Genomic DNA, 21233 nt, shown 5'->3' on the forward strand with positions numbered 1-21233 from the left:
GCAAAATTTTATTGGTGACAGCACTGACTGCCATTATCGATATTAGGAAGAGAGTCGATCTCTCTCGTAGAGGAATAAAGGCGTGGGCAGTGAGGGCGTAGGTAGTCACTTTTTATCCACCAGTGCTGTCTCCAGTCTTTACATTGGATCAGTTCGTTTACAACTGGTGTGGCCCTGTGAGTTGTTGGTCGCTTCTGATGCGTTCGCAGTATTAGCGAGAGTGTTGCTGTACGTGAAATGGCATTCTATTGCTGGTCAATGGCTACCTACAGACTGTATTCTACGAGGCCGTCAGTGACTCTGTAACAGATACTGATCTTCTAAAACCTGTTAGTGATTCTGGTACGGAAATTGCTCACATAATCCTGTTCGGGTTTCGTTTGTCTACATCAAATTTCGCCCAGCTTGTTTTGCTTAGTAAACTGTCCATCTTCCGTGACTCAACGTGAGTGATGCTGCTAACCAATACCTCGGCTCTGTTCTTCCTGTCTCCGGAAAGAACCATGAATACTTTCACATCTCAGGAGATCGTTACTGGTTTCGAAATTACATAATTCGCCTTTAACAGCTTACATGCTTTTACGTTCAATACTTTGTTTTATTTGCGTTTTGCTCTAGGACAGATAAAAATTAACAGGTTGTAACGTGCGACAGTGAAGGTGGAAATAGATTTTATGTTAGAGCTTTGGTGATATAAGTGCTTGTAACATCTGTCTCCAACGTATTTCGAAAGTGACTAACATTCACTTTGTTCTATACAGTCTCTCACAGTTGTTCTCACTATTAACCACGTTTGTTGCACAAAATCATTACACAAATATCACAACGCTCCATGTGTTTTAACTAACATGCATTGACTGAAAACGAAAACAAAGTAATCCCAGGGCATATAAGCGTGAGAATTGTTATGATACGTAGGTACGGCACTAAACTATGACATGTCGAAAAAAGGAGGCATATGTCACTGCTAGATTCAACTCAAACGAAAAAATTTAGAGTAAACAACAGGGCTTCTGGAGTAAAACCATAGCATTTACAGACATACACCACTGCTAAATTGAGTTACAAATTGAGGTAACAATAAATATGTTTTAAGAAATCATGTAAAACACATTAAAATTTGGCTGTCCATTAATCGCTGTATTTTATTACTTCAGACTGACTAGTTTCGGGCAGTGCTGCCCTTCTTCAGATCTACTGAAAAATAAAAAAAAAGAATTACAATTGGTTCTCGAACTTTGTTTACAATATTAAAAAGCCACAAACAGGTCAGTTTGAAAATATAAAAAAAAAACAGTGATCAACAAACAGAAAACAAATCTATTTAGCTGACCATTAAAGTTGCTACACCACGAAGATGACGTGCTACAGACGCGAAATTTAACCCGAAAGGAAGAAGATGCTGTGATATGCAAATGATCAGCTTTTCAGAGCTTCCACAAAAGGTTGGCGCCGATGGCGACGCCTACAACGTGCTGACATGACGAAAGCTTCCAACCGATTTCTCATACACAATCAGCAGTTGACGGGCGTTGCCTAGTGAAACGTTGTTGTGATGCCTCGTGTAAGGAGGAGAAATGCGTACCATCACGTTTCCGACTTTGATAGAGGTCAGATTGTAGCCTATCGCGATTGCGGTTTTTCGTATCGCGACATTGCTGCTCGCGCTGGTCGAGATCCAATGACTGTTAGAATATGGAATCGGCGGGTTCAGGAGGGTAATACGGAAAGCCGTGCTGGATCCCAACGGCCTCGTATCACGGCATCTTATCCGCATGGCTGTAACGGATCGTGCAGCCACGTCTCGATCCCTGAGTCAACAGATGGGGACGTTTGCAAGACAACAACAATCTGCACGAACAGTTCGACGACGTTTGAAACAGCATGGACTATCAGCTCGGAGACCATGGCTGCGGTTACCCTTGACGCTGCATCGCAGACAGGAACGCCTGCAATGGTGTACGCAACGACAAACCTGGGTGCACGAATGGCAAAACGTCATTTTTTCGGATGAATCCAGGTTCTGTTTACAGCGTCATGATGGTCACATCCGTGTTTGGCGACATCGCGGTGAACGCACATTGGAAGCGTGTATTCGTCATCGCCATACTGGCGTATCACCCGGCGTGATGGTATGGGGTGCCATTGGTTACACGTCTCGGTCACCTCTTGTTCGCATTGACGGCACTTTGAACAGTGAACGTTACATTTCAGATGTGTTACGACCCGTGGTTCTACCCTTCATTCCATCCCTGCGAACCCCTACATTTCAGTAGGATAGTGCACGACCGCATGTTGCAGGTCCTGTACGGGCCTTTCTGAATAGAGAAAATGTTCGACTGCTGCCCTGGCCAGCACATTCTCCAGATCTCTCACCAACTGAAATCGTCTGGTCTATGGTGCCCGAACAACTGGCTCGTCACAATACGCCAGTCACTACTCTTGATGAACTGTGGTATCGTGTTGAAGCTGCATGGGTAGCTGTAGCTGTACACGCCATCCAAGCTTTGTTTGACTCAATGTCCAGGCGTATCAAGGCCGTTATTACCGCCAGAGGTGGTTGTTCTGGGCACTGATTTCTCAGGATCTATGTACCCAAATTGCGTGAAAATGTAATCACACGTCAGTTCTAGTAGAATATGTTTGTCCAATGAATACCCGTTCATCATCTGCATTTCTTCTTGGTGTAGCAACTTTAATGGCCAGTTGTGTAAATTGTGCAGCTGGAGTCTGGCCATAATCGCAACTACGAATACATTTCTTGTATTTCACACAACTGTCAATCACAACCGTGCCTGTTCCTTCAGACATGCATACATACATGTCTGATGGGCATTGTATAGGACATCGTAAAAACACAGGCATTACAATACAGTAGTCACGCACCTCACTGAAAGTGTCCCCTGCAGAGATGAAGCCACCATAAGGGCCAAGGATGAATACATCCGGATACTTCTGATCAGATCACGTATGATACTTCCATTCCTTAGATATCGAACTGGACTACAGTGACTCACAGACGTGTGACTCACAGCAACTGAATCATTATACCAGCGAGACCAGAGGCAGACAAGAGAAATTAAGGTTTTCCATTGAGGAACCCGTCACCCCCTTTTCCTTCAACAATGTAGTAGTGGTAGCAGAAATTGTCCAAGACGGCGGTAGCTTACCTTGAAACGCAGTTCTCCGACGGGTGGCGCAGCGAAAGGCACCCCCGAGAATCGGTAGTAGGCCGTCCCGTTGATGGTGGTGGTGCTCACCCCTCGTAACAGACCTGCCGTAGTCTGCACAGTCACGTTCTGGGCCGTCTGAAACACACCGCAAACACCACGTGAGGCCGAGCCATCAGGCACTCAACCTGTTACGACCAACCACTCCCATTTCGTACGGTTCCAGTACGCACTGCAAACCTCCCTGTCCGTGCTTACACCTTTTCTCTGTCCCGAGTGCTTCAACAGATGCAGCAAAAGTACAAGCCATCATAGCTCTTCATTTTTTTCTCTCTTATTGTTAGGTTACCTCACAACGTGCTGTCAAGTTGGCACAGTAAATTCGTATTAGGACATAGAACTTGTACCATCGACCACTGCCCACAGCTTCGACGTAAATCTTACCGCCTAACTCCGTGTCACAAACCATAGTTTCTTATGCCGGATTTCAGTGTTGACACTGATTAGGCTGCACAATAACTTGTTGAACGGTGAAAAACAGCTGTTCACCACAAGTACATTTACAGCTTACAAATGTATTTTGAGTAGAACTTCCCTTCCTGTCTTACTGACGTCTCTCTGAGTTGCATTTAACAGAGAAATTTTGCTCGAGTATCATGTCGTTTTTGGAAACCCAGTATCTACTATGTAGGAATCAACATGGATTCCGGAAACAGCGATCGTGTGAGACCCAACTCGCTTTATTTGTTCATGAGACCCAGAAAATATTAGATACAGGCTCCCAGGTAGATGCTATTTTTCTTGACTTCCGGAAGGGGTTCGATACAGTTCCGCACTGTCGCCTGATAAACAAGTTAAGAGCCTACGGAATATCAGACCAGCTGTGTGGCTGGATTGAAGAGTTTTTAGCAAACAGAACACAGCATGTTGTTATCAATGGAGAGACGTCTACAGACGTTAAAGTAACCTCTGGCGTGCCACAGGGAAGTGTTATGGGACCATTGCTTTTCACAATATATATAAATGACCTAGTAGATAGTGTCGGAAGTTCCATGCGGCTTTTCGCGGATGATGCTGTAGTATACAGAGAAGTTGCAGCATTAGAAAATTGTAGCGAAATGCAGGAAGATCTGCAGCGGATAGGCACTTGGTGCAGGGAGTGGCAACTGACCCTTAACATAGACAAATGTAATGTATTGCGAATACATAGAAAGAAGGATCCTTTATTGTATGATTATATGATAGCGGAACAAACACTGGTAGCAGTTACTTCTGTAAAATATCTGGGAGTATGCGTGCGGAACGATTTGAAGTGGAATGATCATATAAAATTAATTGTTGGTAAGGCGGGTACCAGGTTGAGATTCATTGGGAGAGTGCTTAGAAAATGTAGTCCATCAACAAAGGAGGTGGCTTACAAAACACTCGTTCGACCTATACTTGAGTATTGCTCATCAGTGTGGGATCCGTACCAGATCGGTCTGACGGAGGAGATAGAGAAGATCCAAAGAAGAGCGGCGCGTTTCGTCACAGGGTTATTTGGTAACCGTGATAGCGTTACGGAGATGTTTAATAAACTCAAGTGGCAGACTCTGCAAGAGAGGCGCTCTGCATCGCGGTGTAACTTGCTCGCCAGGTTCCGAGAGGGTGCGTTTCTGGATGAGGTATCGAATATATTGCTTCCCCCTACTTATACCTCCCGAGGAGATCACGAATGTAAAATTAGAGAGATTAGAGCGCGCACGGAGGCTTTCAGACAGTCGTTCTTCCCGCGAACCATACGCGAGTGGAAAAGGAAAGGGAGGTAATGACAGTGGCACGTAAAGTGGCCTCCGCCACACACCGTTGGGTGGCTTGCGGAGTATAAATGTAGATGTAGATGTAGATCTGTGAAGACTTTCGCGCAATCCTTGTAAATAGTAAGTCATGACCACAGATAAAAACCTCTCATATGTAATAATTAAGCAAGCAGGATGGCTTCCGCTTTGCAGTAGAACATCGTCACAGTGACACAAACAGATTAGGGATGCATGGGTTATATTTGTTTTTAGATCTGTTTTTAGAGGACTGTCTAATCAGAATCACTTCTAAGACAATAATTTGGTTTTGAAATTCAAATCAAGTCTGTGTTTAATAAGTTATTCACTTGCTCTAAAATCTCGACACATACCACATTAGAATGACAAAGAAGTAGTTTCCGACGAAATGAGATAAAGTCTCGTAATGTAGACTGAGAAATTGCTCCAACACAACAAGCACAAAGTCACCTAAAATATTGAAACACAAAGTCATCTACAAGCTCGATTTAATCACGAATGTACCGCTAACACTGTGGGGTGGGGGTTTCCCACCTACATGGAAGACTGGTTCGGAAATACTTCAAGCTTTCTTAATCTGTGCACTTCGTAAATGCAAGGAAAAGGAGTCCAAGACCGACGAAACAATACAATTTATCAGGCAAACCAGGTTGCGTAGCGAATTCTGTAAATTCTGAGCTGCTCAGAAAAGTGACAGTGCAAAAACAGCAATCATGCTCCCCACTCGACATCAGGATAAGAAGTATCTCTTCCTCTGTGGCAGGACTAGGAGTCTCTCTCCCACTGCGGCAGAACCGCAAGTCTCTCTCCCTCCACAGCAGGAAGGCAAGGCCCAAAATTATCCTCTTCTAAACCTCACTCTCAACTTTTTGAAAAACTCAACTTGGAGGGGAGACACTCAGCTTTCGTTACAATGACCAGCGAGACTTTTAATTTATTTGCGCGAATGCAGAGGAAACCTGCAGAAATTTCCCATTTTTCGATTACAGAACGCATTTTAACACGCATGAGGTTGGTATATGCTGCTAGCCATGTTCCACTCATCGGTCGAGTCGCTCGAGCCTAAATACCATGGCGGGCAAGACTCATTTGATTGAATAACTAGATCTTGAGGGGAAAGGCAACGAATTTTCTCACAATGGCCGAACAGCGCTGTGATGGTCGGTTCCTACATAGTGTACAAGGAGGTGAATTCGTCACGCACAGTTATTATCTAGCGGCTTGTAGTGACATAGCGGCAGACTGCATTCAAAGGAGAAAATCGCATTTCCCGCCAAAGTGTGGAGCAAGGGCTAAACGCAGTCAATTCTGCAAATTGCAGTGCCGTGGGGGCCCACGTCTCTTGTCTAGAACCTTCGTGACTGACCTCTTATGGTCAAGCCAGATCACGAGACGACACCTGGGCCCGTGCGTTCCTTAACAAGATAATTATAAGCCTTCTTCTTGAGTTAGTAAACCTTGTGATTTCCTCAAAAATAGCTAACAAATTTATCAGAGTAATAATCAAATATCACTCAACAATATGTGACTGTTAGGTCAGCTTAGCTTGTCACAGATGTGTTAAAGGTAGGTTAGAGTGGAGTAACTAAAGTAGGACGGGAGATTCTGTTGAACTTCTCTATTGTAAAGTTTACAAATATAGAAGACTATACCAATTATACCGTTTTATTTGCAACTGCTTAAATGTTTAATTATTACTCATGATACCTTAAGATGGCGGTCCGCCATAGTTCATCAGTATGACTCGTTTAGCCGACCAGATGATGTTATTATTGAAACTAAGCGTTCGGTAAAGTAATGGCACACTGAAACTTATTGGCACCCATCTCTTCGTTTTTCAAGATGACACGGTTGTTTTTTCGTTTCGCGCAACCAGCCACTGTGTACAATACGGAGACCTACAAATTTCATCTGATTTTTTCTTTGACGTCAGTGTTGTGGTATTACCCTGATCCACAATTAAGTGATTTTCTTTCTTTCGTTATTACTTTCGGCATTCATTTACAACTTATTGTATGTGGAAATGGATCTCTTGTTACATTTATTGCTGTAAAGTAATATGTGGCAATGCCAACGATACACGTGAAAGAAGACATATCTCTTAGTGAACCATTAGCTTCTCTTGTTCACAGATTGTTCTACACTGTACAGAAGCAGGCACCAAGGACAGCGAAAGTATTATTTGATACCGGAGGAATCTTAAGTTTTTGTGGACTGCAGATACTGGTAGTGCACAATGGAAGAGCCAAAACCATAATTTTTAAAAATTTAGAGTTCTGTCCAGGGACTATAAAACTGTAAAAACCAGGAGTCTTGAGAGACACTGGAATAGGTATCAGCTAATAACATGTTGCACTAGAGTTCTTTTAAGGGGTCAATTTTTTGTAAGATTGTGTTTTGTGAGTGAGAAACGAGGGTGGTAAGAGCAATGAATGTTGATAATGAGTAATTAGACTGATAAGGGTCAATCAAAAGTTAAAAAAAAAAAAAACAACGGGGCAATTTTTTTCAGAATGGTGAGGAGGTAAGAGATTTCGATGTATTCTACGTGTGGAGTATTCTACTTCTATGACAATGAAACTTCTATTGTAAGGTCGCAGAATTTCTTGGTGGTAAGTGTCAGAGACGACTGTCAAGAGTTATTGCTGTTAGGCGACTTGTTTAGACCAACCTACGTGAACCTAACACCTCTGCCGGAAGATGCTACCCCCTCCCATGTGCAGACTGAGCATCACTCAACGGCCAGCGCCGCCAACATAGTCACTGGCATGCAATAAAATGCGTTAGAACACTCCAGTAAAAGGCTACCTGCTAATGTTTTGTTTTTCACAAGATCTAAAATACAAAACATCAAGAAAATTACCCTGATAATAAAAATATTAGTACAGCGAGCACACTAGCGTTTTCAACTTCTGCATTGGAAAAACATCATTTTTTATGTTTAAACACTATAGATTAAATATATGCGGTGTCCGTTCTTTCGGACATGTCTGTAAGGACAGTCAGCATCTTGGTCCTGCAGCCATTATGAATCGAGACACAAGGAAATTAAAGACATTAGCTGTCAGTGGGCGTTGACTGCAGCCTGTCAATGGTGCAAGTTGGAAATTTGTGCCGGATTCGAACTCAGCTCTCATGCTTACTAGGAAGGTGCGCTGACTACTACGCCATCAGGGATCTGACGGGAGGCATGCTAGGGTACTCCACGCAGTTGTGGTGACCGCTGTGTCCGGATGGCGTAATGATCAGCGCATCTACCTACTAAGCAGAAGACACAGGTTCGAATTCCGGTCTGGCACAATTTTCAACTTGCCCTCTGATATAAAACAATACCCGCTGGCAGCTAATGTCCTTGATTCCCTTGTGTCTTGACCACAGATTTAAGTTTTAATTAATGCTACATAAGGGAAACAGCATTGACTTAACCGTGGCAAAATACATAATTCTTTCCAACAGTAAGAATTAGACAGCACCTTCATTACATTCTTACTTTCTGCTAATCAAATCCTTTGATTTTTAATTCCAGTACTTTAATACGTCGCTTTGATTGCAAGTTGTTGAACTTAAATGAAATTGTTGTAATTAAAAATGTATCTAACAGAAATCAGCAACCAATCTGCTGTCCATTACAGATCCACTACCGGACAAATGCTTTGAGGAGTGTGCGCATAACAAGAGAAAACGACAAAAGCGTCATACACATTCACGAATTGACAGCTAAACGGAGTCAGGACGTCTATTCTATTTGATCGTTGCGCATTTGTTAACGTTTTACTGCTAATAATGATACGTAAGCATTAGTACAACCTATTGTCGTGGAGAAACTGTGGAAAACAGAGAAATGTTGAACGCCAGTAAAGAATGTCACTTGTGTGCATGTTTAAACAGAACATCCACCACGAAATTCAAAGTATGAGAGCTACGAAGTTCAGGAATTTATTCTTAAATTTTTTCCTTACGATTCACGTTCGTTATCCTTCATGTGTTCCCTCTATAGCATCCTTATAAAAGTTAATCTCCAATTGGCAAGTAGACGAAATGTAATACAGTGAAGGCACCAAGATAGTGTTGTGATATAATCTCGATGTTATTTAATCTATACACTGAGCAAGCAGTAAAGGAAACCAAGCATACATTTGAAAAGGGAACTTAAGTTCGGAAAGAAGAAATAAAAACTTTGAAGTCTGCTGATGGCATTGTAACGCTGTCAGAAACGGTAAAGTTCTTGGAAGAGCAGTTGAACGGAATGGATAGTACACTGAAAAGAGGTTATACGATGAATATCAACAAAAGCAAAACAAGGATAACTGCGCGAATTCTATCAAAACCAGGCGATGCTGAGGAAATGAAATTAAGAAACAAGACAATAAAAGTAGTAGATGAGTTTTGCTTGTTGGGCAGCGTAATAACCGCCGATGGCCAAAATAGAGAGGATATAAAGTGCCGACTGGCCGTAGGAAAAGAAAAGTTTCTGAAACAGAGAAGAATCTTAACGTATAATATAAATTTAAGTGTTGGAAAGTCTACTCTGGAAATATTTCTCAGAAGCGTAGCCTTTTACGGAAGAGAAACGTGGACGATAAGAATTAAAAACAAGAAGAGAACAGAAGCTTTGGAATATGATGCTACAGAACAACGCTGAAGATTAGATGGATAGATTGGTAAATCAAGGAAGAGGTATTGAATCCAAACTAGGAGAAAATTATTTAATGGCACAACTTTACTAAAGAAACTGACTGATTGATAGGACACGTCCTGAGGCATCATGGTATCGTCAATATGGTGATGGACGGAAGTGTAGGTGTTAAAAATTGTAGAGAGAGACCGACGTCTTACCAGAATAAGCAGGTTACATTTGGTATACACCGATGACCTAAACTATATAAACACGTGCTTGCTAGCGCTTTGGTTGAATAAAGCCTGGAATTGATTCGGCAAGTCTTTGGAACGTTTCTGAAAGTATGTGGCAACAGATGTCTACGCACATGTCGAGAAATTCACGAAAATTGCGGGCCGGAGGATTGTGGGCGCACACCTGATCCTTAATAGCGCTCTAGATGTGTTCAGTCGGTTTCAGATTAGGCGAATTTGACGGCCAAGACATCAACGTGAGCTCCTCAAACCACTGCTGCTGAATTCTGGCTTTGTGACACGGACCGTTGTCTTGCTGGAAGATTCCATCGCTGTCAGTAATGCGTTCCAAACGGTGTGCTCCGAAAGATTTGTTCCTGTACAAGCAAGATAGTCATTAGATCTGCGGCAGATATCAGCTCATCCTCCTTCACAGAGCATGTAAGTCTCTGACCTCCATGTTCTGTTACGAGGAGTGTACGTCTAGCACATTATCACCTACTCGACGTTCCATCGTCCTTGAACCATGTTCCAAAGACGCTCACGACAGTAGCATGTGAACAGCAGCTTAGCATCTCCGTTCTTGAGATCGCCGGCCGAAGTGGCCGTGCGGTTAAAGGCGCTGCAGTCTGGAACCGCAAGACCGCTACGGTCGCAGGTTCGAATCCTGCCTCGGGCATGGATGTTTGTGATGTCCTTAGGTTAGTTAGGTTTAACTAGTTCTAAGTTCTAGGGGACTAATGACCTCAGCAGTTGAGTCCCATAGTGCTCAGAGCCATTTGAACCTCCGTTCTTGAGACTTACAGTCTTACATGTCCTTGGATTTCCCCATTGTCGGCCCGCATCGTCGCTAGAATGATTCCACATTCGTCTCTGTTCCTCTTACATACCTTCCTCGCCGCGGCACGTGCTCACAACGTCACCAGGCAGCATTATTTCTCGTGGTGGGCAGTGATCATAACGATGCATATACGCAGAGCGACGAATGAAAATTTGTTCCAATGGCGGGATTCGAACCAAGGTCCCTGCTGACCAAGCAGATGCGCTAGCCATTACGCCACCCTGCCACCCTCCAACCAAAAGATTACCATTTCTTTACGTACTACGTGAATACGTAATAGCAAACGGGGGTTCCTATTTAAACAAAAAAAAAAAAAACGCAGTTGATATCCGTTTGACCTATGGCAGCGCCATGCAGCGGGCCAATCATAGCGGCATCTGGTTTCCCCCTTCAAGCTAGACGAATCTCGTTCTTTGTAGTTTTTTCGTTTGACGCTTATTTCGTGAGATATTTGACCCGGTCACGACCAATAGACCACCCTATATACAGGGTGTTACAAAAAGGTACGGCCAAACTTTCAGGAAACATTCCTCACACACAAAGAAAGAAAATATGTTATGTGGACATGTGTCCGGAAACGCTTACTTTCCATGTTAGAGCTCATTTTATTACTTCTCTTCAAATCACATTAATCATGGAATGGAAACACACAGCAACAGAACGTACCAGCGTGACTTCAAACACTTTGTTACAGGAAATGTTGAAAATGTCCTCCGTTAGCGAGGATACATGCATCCACCTTCCGTCGCATGGAATCCCTGATGTGCTGATGCAGCCCTGGAGAATGGCGTATTGTATCACAGCCGTCCACAATACGAGCACGAGGAGTCTCTACATTTGGTACCGGGGTTGCGTAGACAAGAGCTTTTAGACAAGAGCTTTCAAATGCCCTCATAAATGAAAGTCAAGAGGGTTGAGGTCAGGAGAGCGTGGAGGCCATGGAATTGGTCCGCCTCTACCAATCCATAGGTCACCGAATCTGTTGTTGAGAAGCGTACGAACACTTCGACTGAAATGTGCAGGAGCTCCATCGTGCATGAACCATATGTTGTGTCGTGCTTGTAAAGACACGTGTTCTAGCAGCACAGGTAGAGTATCCCGTATGAAATCATGATAACGTGCTCCATTGAGCGTAGGTGGAAGAACATGGGGCCCAATCAAGACATCACCAACAATGCCTCCCCAAACGTTCACAGAAAATCTGTGTTGATGACGTGATTGCACAATTGCGTGCGGATTCTCGTCAGCCCACACATGTTGATTGTGAAAATTTACAATTTGATCACGTTGGAATGAAGCCTCATCCATAAAGAGAACATTTGCACTGAAATGAGGATTGACACATTGTTGGATGAACCATTCGCAGAATAGTACCCGTGGAGGCCAATCAGCTGCTGATAGTGCCTGCACACGCTGTACATGGTACGGAAACAACTGGTTCTCCCGTAGCACTCTCCGTACAGTGACGTGGTCAACGTTACCTTGTACAGCAGCAACTTCTCTGACGCTGACATTAGGGTTATCGTCAACTGCACGAAGAATTGCCCCGTCCATTGCAGGTGTCCTCGTCGTTCTAGGTCTTCCCCAGTCGCGAGTCATAGGCTGGAATGTTCCGTGCTCTCTAAGACGCCGATCAATTGCTTCGAACGTCTTCCTGTCGGGACTCCTTCGTTCTGGAAATCTGTCTCGATACAAACGTACAGTGCCACGGCTATTGCCCCGTGCTAATCCATACATCAAATGGGCATCTGCCAACTCCGCATTTGTAAACATTGCATTGACTGCAAAACCACGTTCGCGATGAACACTAACCTGTTGATGCTACGTACTGATCTGCTTGATGCTAGTACTGTAGAGCAATGAGTCGCTTGTCAACACAAGCACCGAAGTCAACATTACCTTCCTTCAATGAATCGAGGAAGTACAGTACATATTGACGAAACTAAAATGAGCTCTAACATGGAAATTAAGCATTTCCGGACACATGTCCACATAACATCTTTTCTTTATTTGTGTGTGAGGAATGTTTCCTGAAAGTTTGGTCGTACCTTTTTGTAACAACCTGTATACATTATGCATATATACATGAAGCGGGACCTCTTCTCATTGGATGCAGAAGTGCTATTTCAGTAAAGCTGGAGAGCCTCTGCAATGCTGTTTGAGCTTAGCGAGAATAGCAAGTGGGCTGAGGCGTGGTAAGCGCATGTGCTTAGTGATCAGGAGACCCAGCTTTGAATCCCGGCCTTGATGCAATTTTTTTTTTTTTCATTTTTCCCATCAGTCTGATGTTTGAGACTTGGAAAGTTCCTGGAATCACACAGTTTCATTGAGTGATCATAATGCTTTGCTATATCAGCATGTGTTGAGGTAGTTATGTAGAAATGAAGAGTTTTCTTCAAGACAGAATAGCTTGGAGACGTCCGCCAGACCAGTTTTTAGGCTGAAGATCACAACAACAACGGAGGCTTTCCTACAATGGTTCTTTGAATGCGCTATTTGCACATGGGAAGGAGGAAAATAATAATCTCACCCAAAGTGCCCTCTGCCACAAATCATAAGACGGTTTGGCTACTATAGATTTATATGTAGTCCAAGCATTGGTGTCATCATCGAACGATTGTGCACAACATGACTTCCTACATGTTAGTTGGTCTGGCTACACATAGTGGTTTGATACTTTCTTGCAACGTCTATTGGACGGACTGCAATCGCCGATGAACTTTATCTTTCAAGGTTACACTCATACCGAATATGAGCCGTGACAGACCTGGAGACTGAGATAAGTAATCAGTAGATTGCGATATGTCCCATCTTCAAGGAAATAGTCATTCATACGTGCTTTGATATCTGTATGATAACATTTCAGCGAGGGATAAAATAGGTCGCAGTAAAGATTCTGCAAAAAAGCAAAACTACTAATTGATTATGAATGAAAACACGCAACACTGGTGTAATATTCTTATAGAATGTTACACCAGTGTTGTGTGTGTTTTCATTCATATTGTATAAAATGTTCTATCAAGAACCGATTGAGCAGTTAACCAATCCAATATGTGATGGAGTCCAGCCATTGTAGCGAACATCATCTTGTGTATTCAACTGAAAAGGAAGTCTGTTGAGGAAGGAATTGGAACCAAGTAAAGATATCAAAAGGTCTTAATCATTGCTACATTGAAAATTTGGCCATCTGGTATTGAACTGTAGAAAACAAACTGATATGGATCATCTAATGATTACGAGTACGCTACAATAAAAAATAATAAGGAAAATGATGAATCATACGAGGGTGTAGAAGACAGACAAACAGCAAACAGTGAGACAATGTAGAAGTTTCCTGAGGTTGTGACAACCACGTATGTAAACGATATAAAGTGCGAAGGCTGGAGAGACCTTTTACATAACACAAATTACTGCAGAGACGACCTATCCACAAGTGAAATAAATACTATCTCTTATCATTGTAAGAAGGAAATGGAAGAATGAAATAGATGAGACAAGAAACTAGTTTCATAGATTGATAAGATAGAAAATTAACGGGAGTACAAAAACATTCAATCTGAGTAGATGAGTAAGATATATGCACGAGAATAAATAGAAAAAGTCATTGAAAAGTACATGATGAATCCAGGAAAATTAAACATATTTACTGGGAAGCAAAAACTTAAAGTGCCAGCTTAAGAAGGAAGATTACTCAAGAATATCCAAACAAAGAAAGTATTAGAAGCATCCTAGTGCAGGTGATAAAAATCTTTCTTCAACCAACGAACTCTCCTGTCATTAAAAGTTACTGGCATGGAATTCAGAAAGGACAAAGTGTGTAGTGCTCAGCGTATCTGTAAGTAGGATATGAACTACTAGAAAACCAAAGAAGAAATTAAACTATTTGATAAATGTACTACAGAACTATATTAAAAATTGACTGGACAGAAAAGGTATAAAATGAAGAAGCACTAGTAAAGCAAGCGTCGAAAAAAATCTAGAGAAATCCCTTATCAGAATAAAGGCTCCGGATATGCTAGGGCGTCAAGGAATAATTAACTACTGGAAAGAACTGTAGATGAGATAAATGCTATGATGAGAGTAGGTCGCATGTAGCGCTTAAACAGAAGTAATAAAATTAGAAGAAGCAAGGGAGAAACTGAAGGAGGTATCGCACTAATCGAAAGATCGATTACTGAAAATAACATAAACTAATGTGAACAAATATCATAATTCACATATGATGGTCGCTTTCATCAGCAGCAGGTGGCCGATAGTCTCCAAATAAGAGCAGTCCGGCATGTTATAAAGATGAAGGTGGGACCCTACCACATCGCGAATCTATTCGGTTACCACAACCGCAGATCAAAAGGTACATGGATTGCGTTAACCTTCGCTACAATGCATCATTATCGATACGTTTGTTCATGGGCAACATGACCTGTTAAACTTGCGCAATACAATAAAACAAGAGTCACAGCAGATTTGGATAGAGGCAGTCTGACAACAGTATTGGCGAGGGACATTTGGTGTTTCAGTTATTACTGACATGAAGAAGCTCTTATCGCAGTTTGTGTTATCTACACAAAACTGTCGTCTTTCGCCAACCGTAAATCGAGTGCAGTTCTGATAATCTAATCAATGAAAATGCGGCAGACGCCTGGGTATGTGCTCCGTGCCTCATGTGATGCAAGGTACACAAATACGTATGAGGACGGATAATTGGCAGCAGAAATACAACAGGAATTCCGCTCGTTTGGGCATTTGCTTGACTGTAAGTTGTGAGAGGCAGACAAAGATGCATTAGATATTTGGATAAAGAAAGACGCAGTTTTTGCCTCTAAATTAGTATATTATGTCGATTTATTGAGGTCTAAGTGGGAGACGAGTGTTTCCTTTATATAAGACCACAGCTCCAGGTGTTTGTAATTTTTATGTGTGATTAATGACAAAGAAACTTATTATTTACGTATCCCATTTAAAAGATAAATTCAAAGAATTTTGTATGGGTACAGTTCAGCAGTTATTGAAGGACAGAAAGATTAACTGGTATCGACATCAGGCGCTGCTTTGGTTAATAAGCCTATACTAATTTTGAAGCATGGTTAATCCACCAGTATTGTTGTTTGAATCCAAACAACAAGTTATTCTCTCGAGAAACTTGACACAGAAACATTAAAACTTTTCCCAGCAATAACCGAGCGGTCGCGCTGTTTTCATATGTGAAAATCAGTACATTCCATTTGCCAGCAAATCTCTAAGCTATAAAAAACCATAAAGCTACTGTGTGGCTCTCTTGGAAGGCAATATTAAGTTTAGAAAGTGTTAGAAATCGTGGAAAAAGTCCATGCTACGAAGTTTAAATGAACATTTAAGCTTTGTTTGACTTCAGAGATACTACACAAATAAAAAAAAGTTTTGCATCACCCCGGTTCCCATAACTCCTAAAGACAGACGTAGAGTGTAGGTATTGTACCACAGACATAGTCCCTTTGACTGTTCAGAGATGTCAATAAACCCACCCAAAGATGTAAACAACCATGCATGAGCAGAGCCTATTAGACGGACGGGCTCCGAGAGGCGATCAGTTCCAGTCATTCCACCAGGATGGAGGTACACGGCTGGTGTTGTCTGTAGTTCAACTATGTCTACACGGTCAATACCGTGGTTCAATCGCTTCTGCCTTGTTACTTTGTGCCAGGAAGGGCTCTCAACAAGGGACGTGGCCAGGCGTCTCGGAGTAACCAAAGCGATGTTGTTCGGACATGGAGGAGACACAGGGCTACAACTGCAGTGATGACCGCTACCTACGGATTATGGCTCGGATGAACCCTGACAGCAGCGCCATCGTGTTGAATGATGCTTTTCGTGCAGCCACAGGACGTCGTGTTACGACTCAAACTGTGCGCAGTAGGCTGCAGCATGATGCGCAACTTCACTCTCGACGTCCATGGCGAGGTCGATCTTTGCAACCACGACAACATGCAGCGCAGTACAGAAGGGCCCAACAACATGCCGAATGGACCGCTCAGAATTGGCATCACATTCTCTTCACCAATGAGTGCCGCATATGCCTTCAACCAGACAATCGTCGGAAACGCGTTTGGAGGCAACCCGGTCAGGTTGAACGCCTTAGACTCACTGTCCAGCGAGTGCAGCAAGGTGGAGGTTCCCTACTGTTTTGGGGTGGCATTATGTGGGGCTGATGTACGCCGCTGGTGGTCGTGGAAGGCGCCGTAACGGCTGTACAATACGTGAATACCATCCTCCGACCGATAGTGCAACGATATCGGCAGCATATTGGCGAGGCATTCGTCTTCATGGACGACAATTCGCACCGGTATCGAGCATATCTTGCGAACGACTTCCTTCAGGATAACGATATCACTCGACTAGAGTGGCCAGCATGTTCTCCAGACATGAACCCTATCGAACACGCTTGGAATAGATTGAAAAGGGCAGTTTATGGACGACGTGACGCACCAACAACTGCGAGGGATCTACGCCGAATCGCCGTTGAGGAGTGAGACAATCTGGACCAACAGTGCCTTGATGAATTTGTGGATAGTATGCCACGACGAATACAGGCATGCAAGAGGGCGTACTACTGGGCATTAGAGGTACCGGTGTGTACAGCAATCTCTCAGCAGCTCTGTAGGTCTCGCTGTATGGTGGTACAACATGCAACGTGTGGTTTTCATGAGCAATAACAAGGACGGAAATGATGTTTATGTTGATTTCCATTCCAATTTTCTGCACAGGTTCCGGAACTCTCGGAACCGAGGCGACGCAAAACTTTTTTTGATGTGTTTCTCAGGGCACTACAAGCTATCAGGTCGGTATTCAGCTAACTTTTCGTGAAACTGTGCAGAACGCGTCTCGTTCTCGCTGTTTCGCCAATTTGCCTGTCAGGTACGTCAAAAGTAACGGTTTTGGTATTTGGTATCTGCAGCCAATGGGTACTGAGTGTACTGTGTCTATACTGTTTCTGATGACAGAAGATGGTGAAATGCGGTGCGGTCATGTAGCCTACATCTCTCGAGTAGCATCAAGCGGCCGACGAACTAACTGTCCTCGTCTAGCAGGCAAATCATCGGCAATGTCACATGGCGTCGGTCCACGAGACAATAAAGTGACAGTTGGAACCTACCAAGAATTTTGACCACAGTCTTGCAGCTACGACCTATACTTATCAATCTCTCCCCCCTTGCCTGTCAAATACTACCGATCAAAATTTCTTCTTCCACCACAGTTAGAACCGAATATTTCGGTGTCGAACGTCACGACAAAGGCGCGAGTCAACACCCTGAATGCGGAGGTTGACTATTTAGCAAATAAATTAAATCAACAAATTCCTTTCACACATTCGTAACTTAGTAATTTGTGAAAAGTATTTGGTCAGTTTGTCTCACACGTCCTCTAGATGACAGAGCCACATCAGACGTATTACACAACGAACGTTACTACTGCTGGCCTAGCAGCGGAGCAGACTTAACGCTAGTGAAGTGCTTACCACGCAGGCGACCACGGCGGCTAGCAGCAGTGTTGGGAAGGCGATCATGGCGGACGAGTGAGGGCTCACAGCTGACGGCTGGCGACAACGATTCTGGCGCACCTTTTATACTGACATCTTCTGCATTGTTCTGCGATTCGAGAGGCTCCCACGGATTCACCTTGTCACTCTTCTTGTTGGAGAGGACAAACGGTATGTCCTATTCGTCATTATGGGCAGGTTATCTCGAGAAAAACCAATAATATTATCTTTAAGAGACACTTATCATTCGGTTAATCATCTGCTTACCACTTCGGTGCACTATCTGAGCTCTACATAGAAAATCAGTTTATTGTGGGAAAGTTTCCTCTTTAGTGCCCTTTCAGTGCTGATTGATGGTATGCTATTCACTGGTATTTATCAAGCAGTAATCTTCCATTCGCCTCTAACCGAGCGTTCCGTCACAAATAATAGTTTCTAGTATTGCATTACACTACTTCTGTACCCGACATTTTTCACGTTTGCTGCCGTAGGCGCGTTGATCTGAGACAGCCTGCTCAAATACTGACAGTGGAACAAATTGGCGTCATTAGAATAATGGTCAGCAAGAGGATGGGAGGTGATGGCACACCTATTGAACCCCAATCTCTTGGAAGTATCTTGTAGAATAAGGGTATAGTGTTACAACGGCGTTAATGAACACTTCATAAGCAGTGACGTTGAAGACTGATGCCCTATGAACTATTCATAAGAAATAGACACTCTGCCGGAGCCGGGTTTTGTCCCCCGCTTCTTTCTACTATATGTTCATAAGATCACAAGCACAACACTGTACCACACAAAACAAGTATCACAGTCATCGCTTCTTTTCACTTCATATACACAAGATCACAAGTACAGACACATATCGTAGTCATTCAACCGATACAAACACCTCCTCTATACTTAATTTCTGGGTTGTGGAAAGGGCCAGGAAACCACCACCATTAGAAATTGTTAAGAAAAGAGTGGAACCCTCCAGACCTGCCTCCGAAATTCAGCATTAAGGATGGAGACCAATTGTGAACACTTATTCATTACTAAAGTAACGAATCCGTGACTTAGTAACAGATTCCCAATCGGAAAACTAATCTATTCCTCTTCGACAGCTGGTAACCCAAAACATGGTGCAGTCACATTAATAACATCACGCCTTTTTTCGACGTCGCAAACGGCCCTGCCGCAGTGGTAACACTGGTCCCGAAGCGCTGTCGGGCTGGGCTAGCACTTGGATGGGTGACCATCCGGTCTGCCGAGCGCTGTTGGCAAGCGGGGTGCACTCAGCCCTTGTGAGAGCAAATTGAGGAGCTGCTTGATTGAGAAGTAGCAGCTCCGCTCTCGGAAACTGACATACGGCCGGGAGAGCGGTGTGCTGACCACGTGCCCCTCCATATCCACATCCAGTGACGCCTATTAGCTGAGGATGACACGGTGGCCGGTCAGTACTGCTGGACCTTCATGTGCTGACTTGGCAGAAAATACTAAGAAATTTTGGTCTTATGTCAAAGCGGTAGGTGGATCAAAACAAAATGTCCAGACACTCTGTGACAAAAATGATACAGAAACGGGGGATGGCAGACTGTTGTTGTTCTTGTTGTTGTTGTTGTCTTCAGTCCTGAGACTGGTTTGATGCAGCTCTCCATGCTACTCTATCCTGTGCAAGCTTCTCCATTTCCCAGTACCTACTGCAGCCTACATCCTTCTGAATCTGCTTAGTGTATTCGTCTCTCGGTCTCCCTCTACGATTTTTACCCTCCACGCTGCCCTCCAATACTAAATTTGTGATCCCTTGATGCCTCAGAACACGCCCTACCGAGACTAAAGGCCGAAATACTAAATGTCTTTTTCCAACGCTGGTTCACAGAGGAAGACTGCACTGTAGTTTCTCTAGATTGTCGCACAGATGACAAAATGGTAGATATTGAAATAGACGACAGAGGGATAGAGAAACAATTAAAATCGCTCAAAAGAGGATAGGCCGCTGGACCTGATGGGATACCAGTTCGATTTTACACAGAGTACGCGAAGGAACTTGCCCCCTCTTCTTGTTGCGGTGTACCTTAGGTCTCTAGAAGAGCGTAGCGTTCCAAAGGATTGGAAAAGAGTACAGGTCATCCCTGTTTTCAAGAAGAGACGTCGAACAGATGTGCAGAACTATAGACCTGTATCTCTAACGTCGATCAGTTGTAGAATTTTGGAACACGTATTATGTTAGAGTATAATGACTTTTCTGGAGACTAGAAATCTACTCTGTAGGAATCATCATGGGTTTCGAAAAAGACGATCGTGTAAAACCCAGCAAGCGCTATTCGTCCATGAGACTCAGAGGGCCATAGACACGGGTTCCCAGGTAGACGCCGTGTTTCTTGACTTCCGCAAGGCGTTTGATACAGTTCCCCACAGTCGTTTAATGAACGAAGTAAGAGCATATGGACTATCAAACCAATTGTGTGATTGGATTGAAGATTTCCTAGATAACAGAACGCAGCATGTCATTCTCAAGTCTTCCGAAGTAAGAGTAATTTCAGGTGTGCCGCAGGGGAGTGTCTAGGACCGTTGCTATTCACAACACACACACACACACACACACACACACACACACACACACATATATATATATATATATATATATATATATATATATATATATATATATATATATATATATATATGACCTTGTGGATAACATAGGAAGCTCACCGAGGCTTTTTGCGGATGATGCTGTAGTATATCGAGAGGTTGTAACAATGAAAAATTGTACTAAAATGCAGGAGGATCTGCAAAAAATTGAAAAAATTGACGCATGGTGCAGGGAATGGCAATGTAGACTAGTGTAATATGCTGCGAATACATAGGAAGAAAGATCTTTTACCATTTAGCTACAATATAGCAGGTCAGCAACTGGAAGCAGTTAATTCCATAAATTATCTGGGAGTAGGCATTAGGGGTGATTTAAAATGGAATGAGCATGTAAAGTTCATCGTCGGTAAAGCAGATGCCAGACTGAGATTCATTGGAAGAATCCTAAGGAAATGGAGTTCGAA

General features: G+C 43.2%; 1 protein-coding gene across 1 annotated transcript in view; it reads right to left on the reverse strand.

Annotated features, from left to right (window-relative positions):
• The window catches only part of LOC124598501 (juvenile hormone esterase-like), a 73811-nt gene extending 55505 nt beyond the window's left edge, over positions 1-18306 (reverse strand). Inside the window, exons 1-2 of the mRNA XM_047136005.1 lie at positions 18172-18306; positions 3171-3308 (exon numbers count right to left, since the gene is read on the reverse strand). Coding sequence (XP_046991961.1) covers positions 3171-3308; positions 18172-18219 — 186 coding nt within the window. The 5' untranslated portion in view covers positions 18220-18306. The remainder of the gene's footprint in view (positions 1-3170; positions 3309-18171) is intronic.
• Between the last annotated feature and the right edge of the window lie 2927 nt (positions 18307-21233).

Source organism: Schistocerca americana, chromosome 1 (assembly GCF_021461395.2).
Source record: "Schistocerca americana isolate TAMUIC-IGC-003095 chromosome 1, iqSchAmer2.1, whole genome shotgun sequence".
Classification (NCBI taxonomy): domain Eukaryota; kingdom Metazoa; phylum Arthropoda; class Insecta; order Orthoptera; family Acrididae; genus Schistocerca; species Schistocerca americana.